The 18589-nt window shown below is 35.6% G+C and overlaps 1 protein-coding gene across 1 annotated transcript in view; it reads right to left on the bottom strand.

The window, feature by feature from the left end:
• The window catches only part of n4bp2 (NEDD4 binding protein 2), a 103762-nt gene that overhangs the window by 14209 nt on the left and 70964 nt on the right, over positions 1–18589 (bottom strand). Inside the window, exons 8-14 of the mRNA XM_028801960.2 lie at positions 17558–17643; positions 17285–17330; positions 11512–11702; positions 9306–9427; positions 8289–8412; positions 6373–6561; positions 4869–5037 (exon numbers count right to left, since the gene is read on the bottom strand). Of these exons, the coding sequence (XP_028657793.1) occupies positions 4869–5037; positions 6373–6561; positions 8289–8412; positions 9306–9427; positions 11512–11702; positions 17285–17330; positions 17558–17643 (927 nt within the window). The remainder of the gene's footprint in view (positions 1–4868; positions 5038–6372; positions 6562–8288; positions 8413–9305; positions 9428–11511; positions 11703–17284; positions 17331–17557; positions 17644–18589) is intronic.

An 18589-nucleotide genomic window follows, 5' to 3' on the forward strand; every position in this document is an offset into this window, starting at 1 on the left:
TCCTTAATTTAGAACCAGAGCTTAGAACTCCATTCTGATCATATTTAGAATGAGATTACCCCAGTGCTTGAAGTGGACCAGTACTCACCAGTACTCTGTACTCTCCGACCCCTCCTCCCCCGGGTCTCGCCTCCCCCTTACCGCATCAATCAGTACCCTGCTATCAGTCTTCCATGCTGTACTCCGCCCCCCTCAATCGGACCTTTCAGTCACTTAAAACAAAAAAAGCTTCAACCTGCTGGCGAGCTGCCTGTTCTGCTTGTCACATGTTGTTTTAAGAGCCAGGAGCACATTGTGCATGTCTGACAAAAGCAATCCAACAACTGCTTAGTTAGAGGTCTGTGGACTTGTTTTAAATGATGGCTCACTGACTTATCTCGTGTGACGTTGTAAAAACAATAATTGTCCTTTATTTCCGGCCCGGCCGTGGTTAAATCTCTTTCTTGCAGGACATATATTGGACGTGCTTTGTTTTCAATTCCACTTGTTCTGGGCTAATTATCACTTTCCTTATTTTCTAAATTTGCACCTAGATTACTGTTTTTCTTTTTAGCATTTTTTTCTCTCCACCGCATTTGGGTCTCTTTTCTCCGTGCTTTTCTTTCGTCTTCGTTTAGTTGTCGACGTTTCATTTCTACCCGTTTCATTTCATTTCTACCGTATTGACCTTATACACTTTATATGCACTGAGAGCCATGGAGCTGTGTGTGCTGCGTGACTGCCTTTACACTACTGATTTTTTTTCTGCCCGTGGTCTTATCTTGTAAGTAGGGTGTGTCTTTGGTCGCGCGGGTCTTTATAATTGTCTTCCGAGAGGATCATGTATCGTAGCCTTGCATTTGCTTTCCATTCCAGGATTTTCTTTTATATATAGAGAGATTAATTTCAAACTTCAGCGACTTCCATACTGGGCATACGAACAAGTTGAAAACTCCACTTAAATACTCAATTCAGGACACTAGAGAAACGAAAAAACACAAGATACAAAATAAAAAATGTTTTTGTAATTCTTAACTCTGCAACAGCACCTTATTTTTTATATGTTCAACACAACCTCTGGCAAAAACTAGGGAATCATCACAGTAAGAGGATGTTCACACCCAGCTTTTTTACTTCGCAGCAAATAAACTATTCACAGATATAATACAAAAATTTTACTTTAACACCTGAACGTTCTGGCTTTATGAAGCATACCTTAAACAAAATAAATTATTTTAATGGCATTTTTTCCATTTCATGTAGAGGAAAAAATTATGGAATAACTTGATGTTCTGAAATAAAATTTGGAATCACCTTGTAATTTATATTTCCAAAACAAATACTGGTACAAGTCAAAAAATCTAATAAGTCTTCATTTAAAAAAAAGAGTGCTTACAGGCCTTAAACTAACTGTTGGACTTGGCTAATTGAAAGGAAAAATGGCTACAACAAGAGAGTTGTCAAGGGAAAGTATTATAAAACTCCTTCAAAAAGGAAATCCAACCAGGAATGTGGCAAAAGATGGTTGTTCCCAGTCAGCAGTGTCTAAAATTTGCTGCAGATATAAACAAAATGGGAAAATAATAAAAGGAAAATATACAAGTAGACAGTAGAGATCAAGGAAGACGCTGATGTGTTAGGAAAGAATATTCAAAGAAATATACACAAATGTACAACAAAACAAAGTAGAAAAAGGAGTCACTGTATGAAATGGGATTTACATATAGAAAACACAATTGAAAGCCAGCACTAAAACCTAAACGGAAGAATAATGTTGCACGTGTGGGGAGTATGGTGGTGCAGTGCACATCTTAGTGACTTTTGCATTTGCATATATTGCAGACTGCATTGCTCTTCTGCTGACTACATATAGTGAACCGAGTCCTTTACTAAAGAAGTGAACCACTTGAAAAAACTACACAGTAACCAATATTTTGCAGACAGAACTTTGCATCATCTTCTTTGTTGCTGAACTTAAAGACTATAATACAGCTACTTGCAATTTCCTTGTCAATCAGCCTCTCAGGCATACTTTGAATTTTTCAATGTACCTTTTTCATCAAGAGATACTCTTTTCCTTTTTTCTGCTTCGGGTTGCTCTGTCAGCAGATAAAATTTAAAACCATACAAACCCAAATTGGTATTTTCTTACAAACTCAAGACACTGAAGGATCCTTATGAAGTGCAGCTTGTACACCCAATTTACAGAAAGTGTCTGAAAATAGAGCTGTTTTTAGAAATGACATACAATATGGAAAGCTAACAACCAGCCAATGAAAAATGAGTATTTCTATAAATAAGAACACATCTACCTATATGTATTTACAACATAATTAATTACTTATTTTAATTAATAAACTCCAAAGAAGCAGGTAATTAAGTTTGTACTAGTATTATCATATACTCCAAAGTTGTATAGCATTTGCAAAGACTCCAGATGTATTAGAAGGGGTCCACCACCTCCTTTTTCACATACTGTTGGATTCATAAAACAGAGAGAGAGAGAGAGAGAGAGAGAAAACAAAAAACATAAGTGCGGATGACAAAGCAAGTGTATAACACTGCAATAGAAAAGTGGAGTAACTACATCCTTCATTCATGTTCAACGCATTTGCTTAAATTCTGTTTAAGGCAGCGCAACTTTCTAATGCTCAGCACTCAATCACAACACAGATTGTATGATGCAAGGAAAACGAAGGGTATGAATGTGTTTTGAGTATGATCATCTTAACAAGCAGAATGGCCTAAATGGCCTAAACTGGCACCATTTTGATGGTCTTGGTCTGTAAAACTGAACTCGCCTAACTTTTACACAGGAATTTTTTACTTTTGATCCATCACACAAACTATCAAATAAATGGATTTCTTTCTACAAAGAAATTCTTTTATTCTTCAAGCTATCGCTTAAAAGGCTTTGTGCTTTATGAAACTTGTGACTGCAAAACAATATGAAGCTTTGTACTAAATGATTCACTATCATACATTGAGTTTATACCTAAAGCTGTCACCAATTGCTGTCTTTATCTTAGCACATGAATATAGTATGTGTGTATCATCTTCCATTAACTTTACTGAACACTGAGATTATAGTGTTCTCCAAAAAGTCCAAAACATATCCTGAGATCAAATTAATATTTTTATAAGACTGGCTGAGAAAAAAAAATTGACTCCTTACTATAAACTTTACACATGTGCAGGTTCTGTTTCAAGATAATATTTTCTAAAAAATGTTAAACATAAGGACAAAACCAAACTCACAATCTTGAACTAAACTAGAACAATCTTTCTTCTAAAGTAATTCAACTTCTAAATCACAAAACACTTTGTCCTCCCTCTGTAAACAAAGACCTTAGAGCATGCCTTTTGTAATTTTACACAAAATTATTTCACTGGTCACTGCACAGGTCACATGCATAACATATCCTGAAATGCAAATAGAAACTTATAAATACAAAATCCTTGAAAATCTAACAAACACAGGTGGCAAAAAGCTCAATCACCACATGGTAACAATATTTGGGCAGACTCATAAAAGATTCATAAAATGATAAAATGTAAGCAAAACAAACCTTTCAAAAAGTAGAATGGAAATATTTAGTATTATATGTGCATTATAAATTGTCATATTTGTGTTATAAGTGATTATATTGGCAACCTAGGATTAAATCTAGGAAGTTTTTGAATTCTTTTTATTTTTTCTTAATTTTGACCAAAATGTTTTCTTAACGTCCTTAAATCACCAACTTCAGTTTATCAATATTGGTGGTGTTTTTGGCAAGAAAATTCTTTTGGATATTATTGTCTGCAGATTGTAAGAAGGAATAAATTGTGCATAGGGTGTTTGTTAGTGGGTGAGGGTATAGGTGTGTGTGTGTTTGAGAGAGAGAGAGCAAGAGAGAGTGACAGCAGTGGTGATGGGTCCTTGGGAGGGAGAGAGCAAGCACTAGCAGCAGAAAGAAAGAAGCCCACACAGAGCAGGTCTTTGTGACTCTTCAAATCTGCACCTCTGATTAGATCCACAGGAATGGGTGCATGGCCACTGACGAGTCTTCACCAGGATTCTTGATTAATTCATGAGGGGGAGAGACAGATCATCAAATCAAAACCTCTGTACACATACACATTTTTTTGCATGGTGTGAACAAATAACTGGATAATTGACATATGGATTATGTAACACAAGTAATGGACTTTTTCCCCCATGGATGTTTTTTTTTTTTTTTTATATTGTTTGCTATTGTACAGAATTGGTCACCATTGTATTATAAGAGGGCGGCACGGTGGCGCAGTGGGTAGCGCTGCTGCCTCGCAGTTGGGACACCTGGGGACCTGGGTTCAATTCCCGGGTCCTCCCTGCGTGGAGTTGGCATGTTCTCCCCGTGTCCGCGTGGGTTTCCTCCGGGCGCTCCGGTTTCCTCCCACATTCCAAAGACATGCATGTTAGGTGGATTGGCGATTCTGAATTGGCCCTAGTGTGTGCTTGGTGTGTGGGTGTGTTTGTGTGTGTGTCCTGCGGTGGGTTGGCACCCTGCCCAGGATTGGTTCCTGCCTTGTGCCCTGTGTTGGCTGGGGTTGGCTCCAGCAGACCCCCCGTGACCCTGTGTTCGGATTCAGCGGGTTGGAAAATGGATGGATGGATGTATTATAAGAAACTTTTATATTTCTGTTCTCCATAAATAAATGAGATCAACATTTTTCTCGGTTATCACTACAAAACACATGGGGTAACATACGTACTAAAAATATTTAATTTTTGGGTGGAGTATTCCTTTAAATCCACTTCAAATTTAAGACAAAATAAAAAATAGAGAAATCCCACTTTTCCATGCACTATTCCTGTTCCCCGTAAACAAAGACACGAAGATCCACAATGATAGCACCAATTGTACCTGTCTGTTTCTCCTGTATCACCCTCCTGAGATGATGGATGGCTTCATCAACATGAAGTCCATGAAGATCCAGGACATTCTGAGGCAGCAAGGAAGCATTGACTCTCTCAAAAATTTTAATGGCTGCTCGATAGTGAGCATCTTTCATGTGTTGTCCATGAAGATGTCCCTGCAGCAAAAATGATCATCTTAAGGTTAGATCACAACCATTAAGAAGTTGTACTAATACATTTAAAAAGTAGCTGTAGAACTGCTAAATACTGGTATGGAATGCCACCCTAACTGTTGTAATGTTAACATTATTCAATAGGCGCAGTACTATCAAATTACATTACTGTATAGTTATGAATGTCATAATACAATAGTGCACATGGCCCAAGTCCTATGAAATTTGACTGTGCATGTTCAAAAGTACTATAAACACAAAAGTAGTTTATTTATTCAAAGAGTACTGTCACTCTTCTCCTCAACTGCCAAATGGCAACATTTTCTGCTGGTCTGATTTCTTCAGCCTAAAGTTTCTGGATGTCTCTACTACTATTCTTTTAAATACAAGTTGTGATGGATGACCGGTGTTTCAGTCTGGCCGGGACGGCCCTGAACAGAAAGAAGGAGGAAGAGCAGGTTTTGTAGGACACTGTCTCCTCCGGGACACTAGACGGCAGCTCCCCTGGACGGAAATGGTTCCCTGGATTCCCTCAGGGCATCATGGGACATGGAGTCTGTTTCCTCAGCCCTGTTGGGTGCCATGGGTGCCGCCAGGGGGAGCTCACAAAGAGCCTGGGGACTCCTACGGTTACGACAACCTGGAAGTACTTTGGAATCACGAGGACGGAAGACCGCAGTACTTCCGGGTTACTTGAGAAAGGATGATGTGGTGTTGAACCCGGGAGAAACACTATTTAAAGGACTGCTGAAGACCCAGCAAAGAGAGCCGGAGTTGGAAGGTTGGGTGACTAAGCTGCTGGGAGTGGAGGATTGTTATTGTTATTGATTATCGCTATCTTTGTATTAATTATTGAAGAATTTTGGACTGTGTGGTGCTTTGTGCACCGTACTGGAAGAAAATTATTATTAAATTCTTCTTGGTGCTTTTATAAGTGTGTCTTGGACATCTGTCTGGTGGGTTTAGCGGGGCAACAGCACCTCTAGCGTCCACAATGTTAATGTTTGAAAATAAACAAGTAGTTATGAACTGTATTGTTACTGTTTTGTAAGTGTAAAACTATGTTGGCACTCTGTGTTTATCTACACTAGTGAGGTGTGCTATTTAAGAATGAACTGGAATTAACTAAAGATAAATGGTATAGCTCCAAAATGTAAGAAGTCATTTATATTGCCAATCTTCCTTTTCACTTCTGCCCATACAACATACTTACACAAATATTCATACTTACACAAATATTCAAACAGCTGCCTAATCATTTAGAAAAAAGAGGGTCTATCTATTAATAAAGAAAATAGCTATACAAAGAAATACAGGTATACTGCTTAATTTCCTCACTTGTTGAGCATAGTATGTAGCCACATCCTTCATGCCTCTACGATAAGCTTCTGCTGCCTTACTGAAGCATTCTTGTTGCTTTAGACGATGAATAAATGCTTCAGCCCTGTAATCATCATAGTCAGGATCTACTGTGTCTTGATATAACCGACTTTCATCATTCTCTTCGGCATCCTTCTGCTTCTTTAACTGTCACAAAAAAATTTAGGCAATGATGCTCAAAGTTAAGCCTCTACAGTTAATTTACATAAAATACTGAAAACATTTTATATGAAAAATTATTTTTTTCTAAGGCTCTCCTTCCTTTTAAATGTTACTCCTGATGGGCTATTATGAAAATTAGCAATGCTCTTCATTTTGATTTTGTCTGTTCCAAACTCACCTGCTCGACTCTAGTCACATATTGCTCCAAAGTCAGATCTCTAATTTAACACCTAACATCCCCATCAAACAATCCGTTTTGATCTGTGACAAGCGTGATGCAGGGGGTGTCTCTACCTGATTTAGGATTATATGACTTAACATTTACATTACATCTAATTTGGAGTAGAACGGTCCTTTCCTTTGAGATGTGGCGTTGAGTGGAAAGAAACCTGGGCTTTTATCCAAGTAGGCAGTACTAAACACTAGTCTTTTGTTACTAGGCCTTTTGAACTGGCAGGTGCTCCATCTTATTCCCATCTTGGGCATGTGAAAGCTACATACTTGGAGAGCAGAAAGTGTGCCATCCAGCTGGAAGACAGGACAATAAACAGCAGCTACGCCATATTTTCCCCTTGAAAAAATGGCAACCAATCCTCAGAAAATGTTTGGCTGAGAAGGCTAACAATCCTCACTGTGCATGCATATCCAAACACATAACAATATCCCAGCATTTAGCAGCAAGTTGAAGTGGAAAAAAATAACTTCTAACCAAGGCAGAGAATTTAGTGTTCTCCAAAAAGTCCAAAACACATCCTGCTGTGTCCTCCTATTACTTGGGAATACAGTGCTGAAAGGATACTATAAATCACACAGTCTGAAAAACACTACAGACATTTCAGTTGTTCAAATCAAAGGGATGCTCAGTACTCTGAAATGCTGCCATCACCAAAAGAACCCACAGTATCTATTACCTGAGCAGGAATGAGATCAACACTAGTTTTAATAATTAAAGGAGAAAAGTCATATCTGTCTGTCTCTTTATGGTGAAAAGTACCCTATCATGTAGAAGCTTTGGATAAAAAACTGTACCATCGAATGATGCAGATGTTTTTGCATACAACAACAGTGATGTCCCTGGTCTAGCAATGGGCAAGTGGAAGAAATCAAATCTCAATTGCAAAAGAAAACATAGCTGTATAACACATAAACAACAAATAACAGGGTCAAGGAGCACATGTGAGTAATGATTAAAAATATATTAGCATTGTTAAAAGCCAGGTACCAAGAAATATTGTTGAAAATGCAAACGATGACACCAAGAGGTTTGTTTAATGTTTTGGTACTAAAAGAACAGGTAATGAGAAGATTAAGTCTATTAGGAACAGTAAAAGTGAAATTAAATATGCTGAATATCAAATGGTCTAAATTAATATCTTCCTGAAGTTTTAACATGTAAGGAAGTCTATAAGCTCCCAGTAGCTAAGGAGGCACTACATGATTTACAGATGGCTGACAGAGAAGACATGAAAAAATTAAAAAGGTTGAAATCAAAAAAATTCCCAGGACTTGATGACATTTATCCTAGAATTTAAGGGAGTTAGTGAGTAAACACATATAGTTATCCCTTTTGTTTTTGGTAAAGGAAGGACTACCTCTGGATGTGATGCCACTGCATTTTACAGTACACACAAATTCATCCTCACTCATATCATGGCAATTTAGAGTTACTGCTAGTTGTAAACTAGATATTAGATAAACTAACAGACACCCACCTTTTCTTTATTTTGAGGTCGGGGTAACTCAGTACGTTGTATGACATTCTTGGCAACAACTGTTTTTGCAGGTTCTTCATCAAGTAATGATTTTAAGAAATGTTCTGTCTGCTCTAGAGAATAACTAAGAAAGATTATATAATTTACTAGACAGCCTCAAGATGCATTAAAAAAAAATCTGTAAAACTCAAAACTTGATTTTCTGGAAAAAATATAAAAAAATAAAAAATAGCCACAGTACAAACATTAAAACAGACACATTAGATATACAAACATCTTTAAAGAGATTATAGGCAGATTATATCTTTGAATTTAATTTGAATGCATTTAAATTGCATTTTAATGACAGACAGAGGTTAAACTGTAAATTTGAATGCTGCGTGTATACATATATACACACACATCAATAAATGACTATAGGTCTTGAAGATTTTACACATCTGCTAACACTATAGATATAGAGTAAAATTCTGTATTATAAGGACTCTATTACCCAACATAATGGTGATCAGAAAATACTGGAAAATTAAGAATAGCAACCTATACATATGTAGGTATATTGTAATTTACTTAATCAAATGAAGAAGCAGTATGATTATCAAATATAATTCTGCTTGAAAGAATTTACAATAAGGTGAATAAAATGGATCATTTTTAGAAAAGTAGATAACCATGCATTTTTATATTCTTTGTGGCCAAGTTACCAGAAACTGCAGAGTACAATGTTTTTAGAAGCCACTCGTATCCTTCATTTTTTTTCTTTAAGTCTGTGCATTTCTCCATGATAATTACTTTAACAAACATAGTTTTGAGAAATAAATATTTGTAACATAACTTAAGCCAATTCAATTCCACAGCCTCAGATAATAAAATGGGAGGAGTGTATTTATATAAAAAAAATCACAACCTATTATCTCTGTTCTTTAATTTTACAGTCCTTTTTGCTAATCTTTCAATAGTTGCTCATTCTGATACTTGTATTCAAAAATTAAAAAGATTTATTTGCAGACAACATACTTGTTATCTTTGAAAATATCCAGCAGAAAATGTTGATCAATACTTGGAAACATCTTAAACAGTTGTTTTTCTTTAAGCATAACAGCTCCATCTCTTCTCCCTAGAAATGGCACATCTTTTGCCTGAAGCAAACAGAAAGGAATTAACTAATTTAATGCTCTATTGGGTGATTTTTTTTAACTTGTTCATATAAGACAAACACAAATGATCCAGTAGGACCCTGTGAAGCAATAGCAGAGTTTTTTTAAAAACTAGAGTTTTTGACTGTGACACCAATATTAATATAGCCACATTTTCCGTAACTGTTAATAATCAATATATAAGCAAAATCATCTAATGCTAATTGATTATTGAACAAGACAATAATTTAAAATAATGGTGCAACACAAGATTATACACAGATTATTGACAGATTTATTAAGATTTGAATTTTGGAAAATTAATTAATCTAGAAACACACTACTACATGCATTAAAACAATCTGGCAGGCTTTATGTTTTAACCCTGGTGTTTTACAATGGTCTGAGAAAGTAAATACAAGAACAAAATTTTATCCTAATTTCACTTGTGTAACAATATACTGTATATTATCTTTATTTCATCAATAGAAATTTTCATAAATGTAATTTCCTGAGGTAGAAATTAAGAGTATATAAATAATGTTTCCTCCTTTGGAATGAATAGCTTCATGTAAGCATTTCTTTTAACTGTCCTGCCACTCACACTGACTGGAAATAATATTTGCTCACTTCTCTGTGCTCCTGCACATATAAACAGCTTTGAGCATCCACACTTGATTTTTAACAGGATTTACAGCAGACCTGGACTTTGCCTTAGCCATTCCAAAAGTCTCTTAGCATTGTTAAAAGATACTACAACTTACTTTGACTTCTAAATGTTTCAAACTTTCATTAATTTAATCAGTTTATTATATCAAGGAATTGGTGCAATTGAATGAAATAAGCATGTGCAGGCTCTTAAACTGAATGGCACCCCTTAGGTTGAAGTGTGTTGGATACCTACAAAGGCAATAAAATGCCATACATTATGGCTTATGTAGCAGTGATAGAAATGTACTTGGTAAGCTCTATCAATATGTCCACTTTTATTTTACAGTGTATGAGGAAAAGATGTTTGTAATGGTTTTAAGAATATAAACAAATTTACCAAAAAAATAAAAAATAAATAAATAAAAAGAAGCATGTATGAAGCACAGTTTAGAACTAATAACATACTTACAGATATTACATTTTATCTACAGTAAGGGAGGTAAAAGTTTCAAATTTTATTGGCATAACTGTTCGTTAATTAATATAAATAATGATTTCAATCAGTCAAGTATAGTTTGGACTAGAAATATGAAAAAGCTTATAGAAGGAAGGTAAGATGAGAGGAAATAAAAAGATACTAGAGAGTGTAATAAGCATGTAAAAAAACAATAGAGACAGAGAAAGCTTGCAAAAACAGTGAAGGAAAAGGAAATACAGTGTCCTCCATAATATTTAGGACAAAGTTACATTTTTCCTTGATTTTCCCCTGTGCTTCACAGTTTAAAATTACAAATCAAAAACAATTCAGAGGTGTTTAAAGTGCACATTGCAGATTTTATTGTAGGGGTATTTGCATACCCAAATGAAAACTGTTTAAATGGTAAAGCCAGTCACCCAATTGAGCATACCTTCCATGTACCATAGAGAAAAAAGCAGAAACTGAAGCACCTGGTGATGTCTATGAATTGCAGACAAGCAGTCATTGCATGCATGGGATATGCAAAAAAGTACTAAATATTTCTGCTTCAATATAGCCACCATTGCTATGTCCCTAACATTATGGTGCCCAAAAAAAGGGAGACTGTGCAGAAAAAGTGATATAATTTCTACATGTTGTAACCGAAAAGAAGCAAATGCCCTTAAATTTTAGTCTGCAATATTATGCACTTTAATTATGTCTTAATTGTTTGATTTGTAATTTTAACTGTGTAGCAGAGGGAGAAACCAAGAAAAAATATTGTCTTTGTCCCAAACATTATGAAGGGCATAGTTTAAATATAATCATCTTTAGCAGGTAAATTCTAATCCACCTCTTTCACATGACAAGAAGACAACGCACAATGACTTTCAATATGAAACCCCAAATTAAATCTTATATATGTAGTATATATGCTTTGTAAAGCACCTTATGAAAAGTCAACCTTCATGAGTAATACCTTTATATGTTCTTCTAAAGCCATTTCCTCAGACATAATGTCCCTCAAAGAAACGTGAGATATTCGAGTAGTCCAGTGGTTCATGTAAGGTAACTCCCACTGCCTTGACTCCTTGGCCCCTTCAAAGCCAGTGAAAGCCCAGCTGGCTTTATTAACTTCATCCAGCTGATGATTATTTGGATATGCAGAATCTATAATGACAGGAATGATTTCCAGATTTCACAAATGTTGTCTGATAGGATGTGCCTGATTTATGGAGAAAATTAATTAAAATCAATTGTCATAGTATATGTGATAAAATTCTCTGAAATATATTAATTCATCTACTTAGTTTGGTACGGGGTCTCCAGGCAGATTCACACACAGGGCAGTCTTCAATGCAATACTCATCCATTTAGAGGCACAATCACTCAATTTAGAGTTACCAATTACTCATGATTTCCGGATGATGAAGGAAATCAGAGCACTAGAAAAAGCCCACATGAAAATGGAGAGAATGTGCCGACTCTACACCATGGCCAATTATAAAACCCTAAACATTGTTATTCAAATAAGGTCTGCTCTAAAATATTGTAAGAAAAAACTTCTTTATCATTCATAGAATGTGTCACATGTCTCAGTTGGATACACACAGTAACTAACAGCAAATGTTAATTATCATCATCTAAATGAAAACAATCTAATTCATTTATTCCAGAAATCAAAGGATAAACAACATGTGCATTAAGCTGAAGATAATCATATGTTCACAAATTGTCGCTTAAAACAAAAAGTATACATATTAAACACTATTATACATATATAAATAGCACATTAAAATAAGGCACACCACAGAAACCCATTTGTCATTTTCACATGTGTTAGTTGTATTCACTTTAAAAATGCAGTATACTGTAATCGAAAGCCCTTCTAGAAGACAAGTGCAAAATTTACATTTTAGACTAAGGACCTAAAAGGCAGTGCAATTTTATTTTTGCTATTTTTTGAAAATGTTATTGTGCTATAAAAGATACCAATATTCAATAGAAACATAAATAAATACTCAATGCAATGATAAATGTGCATCAAACTGTTCTTTTGCATTGTTTGGTTAAACTACAGTTGTGTTTTTATAAACACAGGAATACAATTCTAAATTGTCTAAGTTGAGATATCATTTATAGCTAAACACATATTTTACAAAAAGAAAGAAGTGATGTAATGGGCCATACTTTTGAAATGGAACTATATGTTTAAGTCTTTAAAGCACTCAAACAATGTGTCACCCTCCTCCCGAGTCCACCCTCGCTCTCGAGGCACGCTGCACCTCACCAAACACCGCCTCAGTCACTTTCATCTCTGCTACAGTCCACATGCACCTCTGAGCAACGTTGACTTTTCATTGTTCTTTTCGGTTCCGGCTGCTTTTCTATATATAATCCATCAAGTCGCCCGACCATGGGATAAGCACGCACGCAAGACAGAGCCCCGCCCGCCAACTCTAACCCTCCTCCCGCGTCATGGGGTACGCACAACAGAGCCCCATCCACCAACTCTAGCACTTACTGTCGCCATTTGCATTAACAAGCAACCTTTGTGGCGTCACATGCATGTACTTACACTGACGACAAATATGACAGCTCTTCCTCACGAACAAGATTTCGCAAGACGGGAAAAACGGAACACCTGCAACATTACCTTCACATTGTTTTCCTTTTATTTCTGATCCCATTCAACAACTATGTGGCGACATCGACTTCTCAACTGTGACTCCGGATCAACTCAGTACACGAACTATATTAAGCGTCACCAACGAAGACTCGCTATACCTTAATGAACAGGTACTGAAACTTATCCCTACCGACGAAATAACTTTCACCAACGTTGACTCCATTGTCACAGACGATCCCACACATCAACTTTCATACCCCGAAAAATTTCTTAGCAGTCTTACTCCCACTGGCATGCCGCCACATAAACTCAAACTTAAAATTGGTTCAGTCGTCATGCTTCTCAGAAACCTCATGCCAGCAAGAAGTCTCTGTAAAGGCACTAGGCTGACTGTTACCAGCATTCACCGCAATGTACTAGTGTAAAACAATCGCAGCTGCTACCTCACAAACTGTCCATATTCCCCGGATTTCCCTGACCCCATCAGATTCAAATTTGCCTTTTACTTTTACACGCAGACAATTTCCTGTTAGATTGGCCTTTGCAATGACAATTAATAAGGCACAGGGACAAACTTTCAAAAAGATATGCCTGTATCTGCCAAAACCAGTTTTCAGTCACAGACAATTGTATGTTGCTCTCTCCAGAGTTCCATCTTTTCATTCACTCACAGTCGTATCCTCAAACCCACCCCATTTGGACAACTGTGTCTTTCAGGAAGTGTTCACCCATCAATAAATAATTATGTGGCATGGGTTGGCTAGTACAAAATATTGCTTTGTATTTGTAACAAGGAACCCGTGTTTCTGAGATTTAATCTTTGCTTCTACAATGGTTTCATGTGAGATGTTTAATAATGATGCCTTCCACTTTCTTAAACTGAGGTCTGCTGTGGCATTTATAATTTTGTTTTCTTTTTTGGACTGCAGCACAAGTAAGATAAAATTATCAGGTAAGCATACAGTGCTGTAAACTGGCACTCCATTACCAGTAGTGAGGTGACAAATGTTTAAAATTTCCTTGCCACATCTTACAGTTGGAAGTAAGGTGTTAACTATTATATGAGAACTGCAAGTTCCAAATAAGTAGATGTGCTGGTTGTTTGGGGGGCAAACTGAGCTTAAACAATAATTCAAAAGAAGTATCCTCTGCTGACTTTTGGAGCTGCACAACAGTAAAAAGGCAAGTAATTAACTGGGTTGTAAAATGTGCAACACAAAACGTACAAGGACCCTATGTTATCCTTCAGTTATTAGCCTGTACCTGCACAACTACAACACTTACATAGACATACCAATTTCTAGAAATAAAATGCAAACATGGATTTTTGTTTTAATAACTATCTGAGGTCTGTATTTGGCTAACCCAGGGTTTTTAAGTCCTGATTCCCAAGCAAAAGCTTGTTTTTATGTTCAAGAACTTGTTTCAGTGTTGCTCAGCATGTAAGTGAGAAATGCACTACAGGTTGTGTTTTACTTTTCTAGAAAGTCTCATATCAATTTCATTAGTAAAAAGAAACCAATATATTATGTTCTTTCACTATTGTGATCCATCTGAATTTTCTTGATAGGGCATATTTTACCAGTTATTTAATTCACAACAGTATTCAGTGAAAAACAAGTGCAGAATAGCTAACAATTACATAGAATAGCCATACCAGATGTTGTGCAAAATAAGTAATGCATTTTTCTCAGTAATGTAACTTATTAAAATATGTGCAACAACCCTCAATTTTTTAATCTTAAGCATATTTCCTGTTTTACATCATATTCTCAAACTGCTTATCTACAAAAATATTGTTGTTTGCAGTATGTGAACCTACCATCATGCTGGTTGCTCCAAACCAGGTTCCACCTAAGAGAATATCTGTATTGGCCCTGCAGTACTCAAGGTTTCCAAGTTTAGCAATGGGGCACAAAAGCAACACTGAGGACAATCTTTTTTTATTTTTAATTGTGCATTTGCACTTCCAGTTGAAGCATTTCCCAGCCAATGCCATGCAGCATAAGCCTGTGAAGATGCAGGAAAAGTCCAGTACCACTTGCTCCTTTAAAAGGTAGCCGTAGCGGCCTGAAGAAAAAATCAAAGCAGATTAATATCAAGAATCTACTGAACCCAGAACCCTATGCTAATTGGGCTGAGCGGCATCTTAATCTTCACCCATTTCTGAAGACCTCACTAAATCTGAGAAAGCCACTAAGGAAGCCTTATGTCTACTTTGTTTTAAAAAAGCCAGCAGTTTGATGCACCTATAGGAAAGAACTAAGGTCTGGTGCAGAAGGGGCATGTATTTAGAAAATCATTTTTTCCATTGTGTACTGTCCAGCAAACACCTAATTGCATGGTAGTTAGCATTTCTACCAGAAAGCTCCAAAGTCTTTTTTCTGAGTCATGCATCTTATGTAGTCCGAGTGTTCTTGCCATATTGTTATGGATAGTCCTTTTTCACCTCAAAGCTGTTGCTTGTGGTGTTGCCATTTTTGACTTGGGTACAGATTTTCCTCAGAAGAGTGTGGTTGTCTGAAGGCTCCAAGTTTATTGAATGTTTAAATTAATACCACCCTATTTTGTCAGATGATGATGTTACAGACCATAGATCTGCATCCCATTGTCTGATTATTTTTTTGTGATGCAATAGTTCAAGAACTTGAAGGTATCAGTAATCTTTAGAAAAAGAGAGACAAATATAATTAGTTAGGTATGCTAATGTTAGACAAGTCTGTATACTTAAAGGGAAATTCCAGTATGACTCCACCAGAATTTCATGCCCAAAAAAAAAAAAGCAATGAGCCCTCATAGTGTTTCTGTTAGGTGTGTTTTACCAACAACTATGCATGCTTTTCATAATCATAAACCTTTTAAAATAAAACATCTTAAATGACTAACTATAAGTGGGAGGGTCTGCTCCATGGTTATACGTTTAGATTACAAAAAAAATAAAATAAATAATAAAGGATAAGGTTGGTATTTTTGAAGTTGAACTTTTTTTCACACTTCAATTTGCACTAGATATTTGCTTCATTGCTTGGAAATTTTTTCAGCAATTTTTATTTTGAAATCAAATTAAAAAATTGATCCAAAAAAAGACCACCAAAGTGGCTTTCAATTTCAGCCAATAAGGCATCAGTCCAGTAAGCAAAAGCCTTAAAAATATCAAATTGTCAAATTTAAAGCAGCTAATGTTCATGTACATTAATTTACAACCTCAGACAAGGTATTTTATGTGAATGCCTAAATAGTACGTACATTGGTTTTTTTCCCCTGACACTCCACCATTTTGGAAAGATGGATAAATGTTTGCAATAACCCTTCATTCTCAGTTACCTCCCTGAAGCCTAACCTACAAACATACTTTGATAATTGCACTCAGGATATACATTTTTGCAGGTGTTAAAAATGTAAAATCAATATTAAAAAATGTGGGTTGGCATGGCACCAATGTTTAACAGGGAGCAGGAGTGTTCAAAGTATGACGAGAAATAAAAGTCAAAGTGTCTACTAACCTAAATTCAAATTTAGTCTACTGTCAGGGGGCTGAGGGTTACTTTTATTATTTGTAACTATTGTATTCATATTACTATTCCCTGATTTTACTACAAATAAATAATATCAGCAAAAAAAAAAAGTATTTACTGTTTATTTTAAGAACACTGTAAATAAACCCTTTTTTTACTTAAATTTCTTCTTGGTGTGTTATTATCATTACCCGTTGCAACTTAAGAACCAGATTACCTTCTCAAATCACAACATGCTACTTTTTTTCTTAGTCGTCCTTAAAATCCAGCAATCTAAAGCTAGATGTAAAATTAGAAACCAAGCACTCAATTGGAGGAACAAGCTTATTTAAAATAAACAAGAGTCTTACAGGGTTTAATACTTGAAAAGCAGCAAACCAAAAATAAGAAATTCAGTCTCCTGAAAAAAAAAAAAAAAAGTTTGTGGTAGGTTAGGCAAATATAGAAGAAATTTCCTAGTATGGCCAGTGCTATTATCTTTTTATCCTGGTATAATATTGTTGTCTTACTCAACTACTTAGACTTTCAGGATAATGCCTAATATTTACACTGATAGGTGAGGTACTGGCTGTTACTTCATAAAAAAGGAAGAAAATAAAATGGCTTACTTTCCTCAAGGAGATGATATGACAGAGCCTCTTGACGCTGTCGCTCCTAGAAAAGAAATAGACCAAAGAAGCCAAAATTTAAAATTTAAAAATTCAAAAAAGAATATGTGGGGAAAAAACCTTTAATTAATGCTGTGGTCACCTTCCCTTTCTTGAAAATAAAATCTTGACTAACACATAGAAAAGTAGTTTGGAATGATGCAATTTTTATAAGCACATCAACTTCAAAGATTTATACTGGCGTTACTTCTCTCCACTTTAGTGTATACCTACCTGCAGTGAATCCTTCCATTTCTGGTGTATCAGCTTTGCCAGGTTCAGATCTATTTGGACAATGCAATCTTCTATTGATAACATGTCTAATAATAGGATAAAAATAAAAACAAAAATAAAACATAAGCAAGAACAACATTGTAGACAACTTACATAAAAATCATAAACCACATAGCTTTGAAATACTCAATTTTGCTTATTTCTGTTTTACTACATTTACTTCTTGATTTGGGTCTGCATGGCTATATGGATGTTATCTATGTGAAGCAGAAATATCAAAATGAGACATATGTACAACAACCAATTTCAAACACAAGTCTGTAGAAAGTAAGAGATGGGCAACTGTGTTTGCAGTATAATAGACTGGAAGCATTAAGAAAAACTAACAGAAAATCTACAAAATAAATCTGTAACTATCATGCAAAAATCCCCAAGTAAAAATAAGCATCTATATAATCATCTGCAAAATGTCTGGAACCCTTTGATAAATTTCAACAAATTTGAAAAAAAATGAAACTTAGTAAAATAAAATAAAAATAAAATAAAGTTCTTTTTCTAACAAGTAAATATATTTCTCAAACAATATAGGTCAATAAAGCCGATTAAATAATGCGGTAGCACTAGGCTAAGGCCAGCATGGGGCCCCCATGATGTTCCTGTTAATACAAACACTCCCACCTCTCTGTATGTTACCATCAGCTTGTGACCTACTATATAAAGAGCACGAAATACAAATCACTACACAGCACTTGATGCATGGGTTGTTTTAACATACAAATGCATCAAAACATCACAGGCCATAGAAATGTCCATGACAAACAATATGATATCAACAACTGCAAATGAAGGAATAACCAGTGTGAAAAGCCTACCTGTAAAATACACAATATGAGTAAAAAAGAACTTCTGCTAATCTACACAATGGCCTACTGCTGCCTTTGTTTCAAGATATCAGATTGTTGAATCTTTCCTGTTGAACTATAGATCGCAGTCTATTCTACACTAAAGCCTGCTTTGTTAGAGCATTTATTA

This window comes from Erpetoichthys calabaricus, chromosome 5 (assembly GCF_900747795.2).
Source record: "Erpetoichthys calabaricus chromosome 5, fErpCal1.3, whole genome shotgun sequence".
In the NCBI taxonomy this organism is placed as follows: domain Eukaryota; kingdom Metazoa; phylum Chordata; class Cladistia; order Polypteriformes; family Polypteridae; genus Erpetoichthys; species Erpetoichthys calabaricus.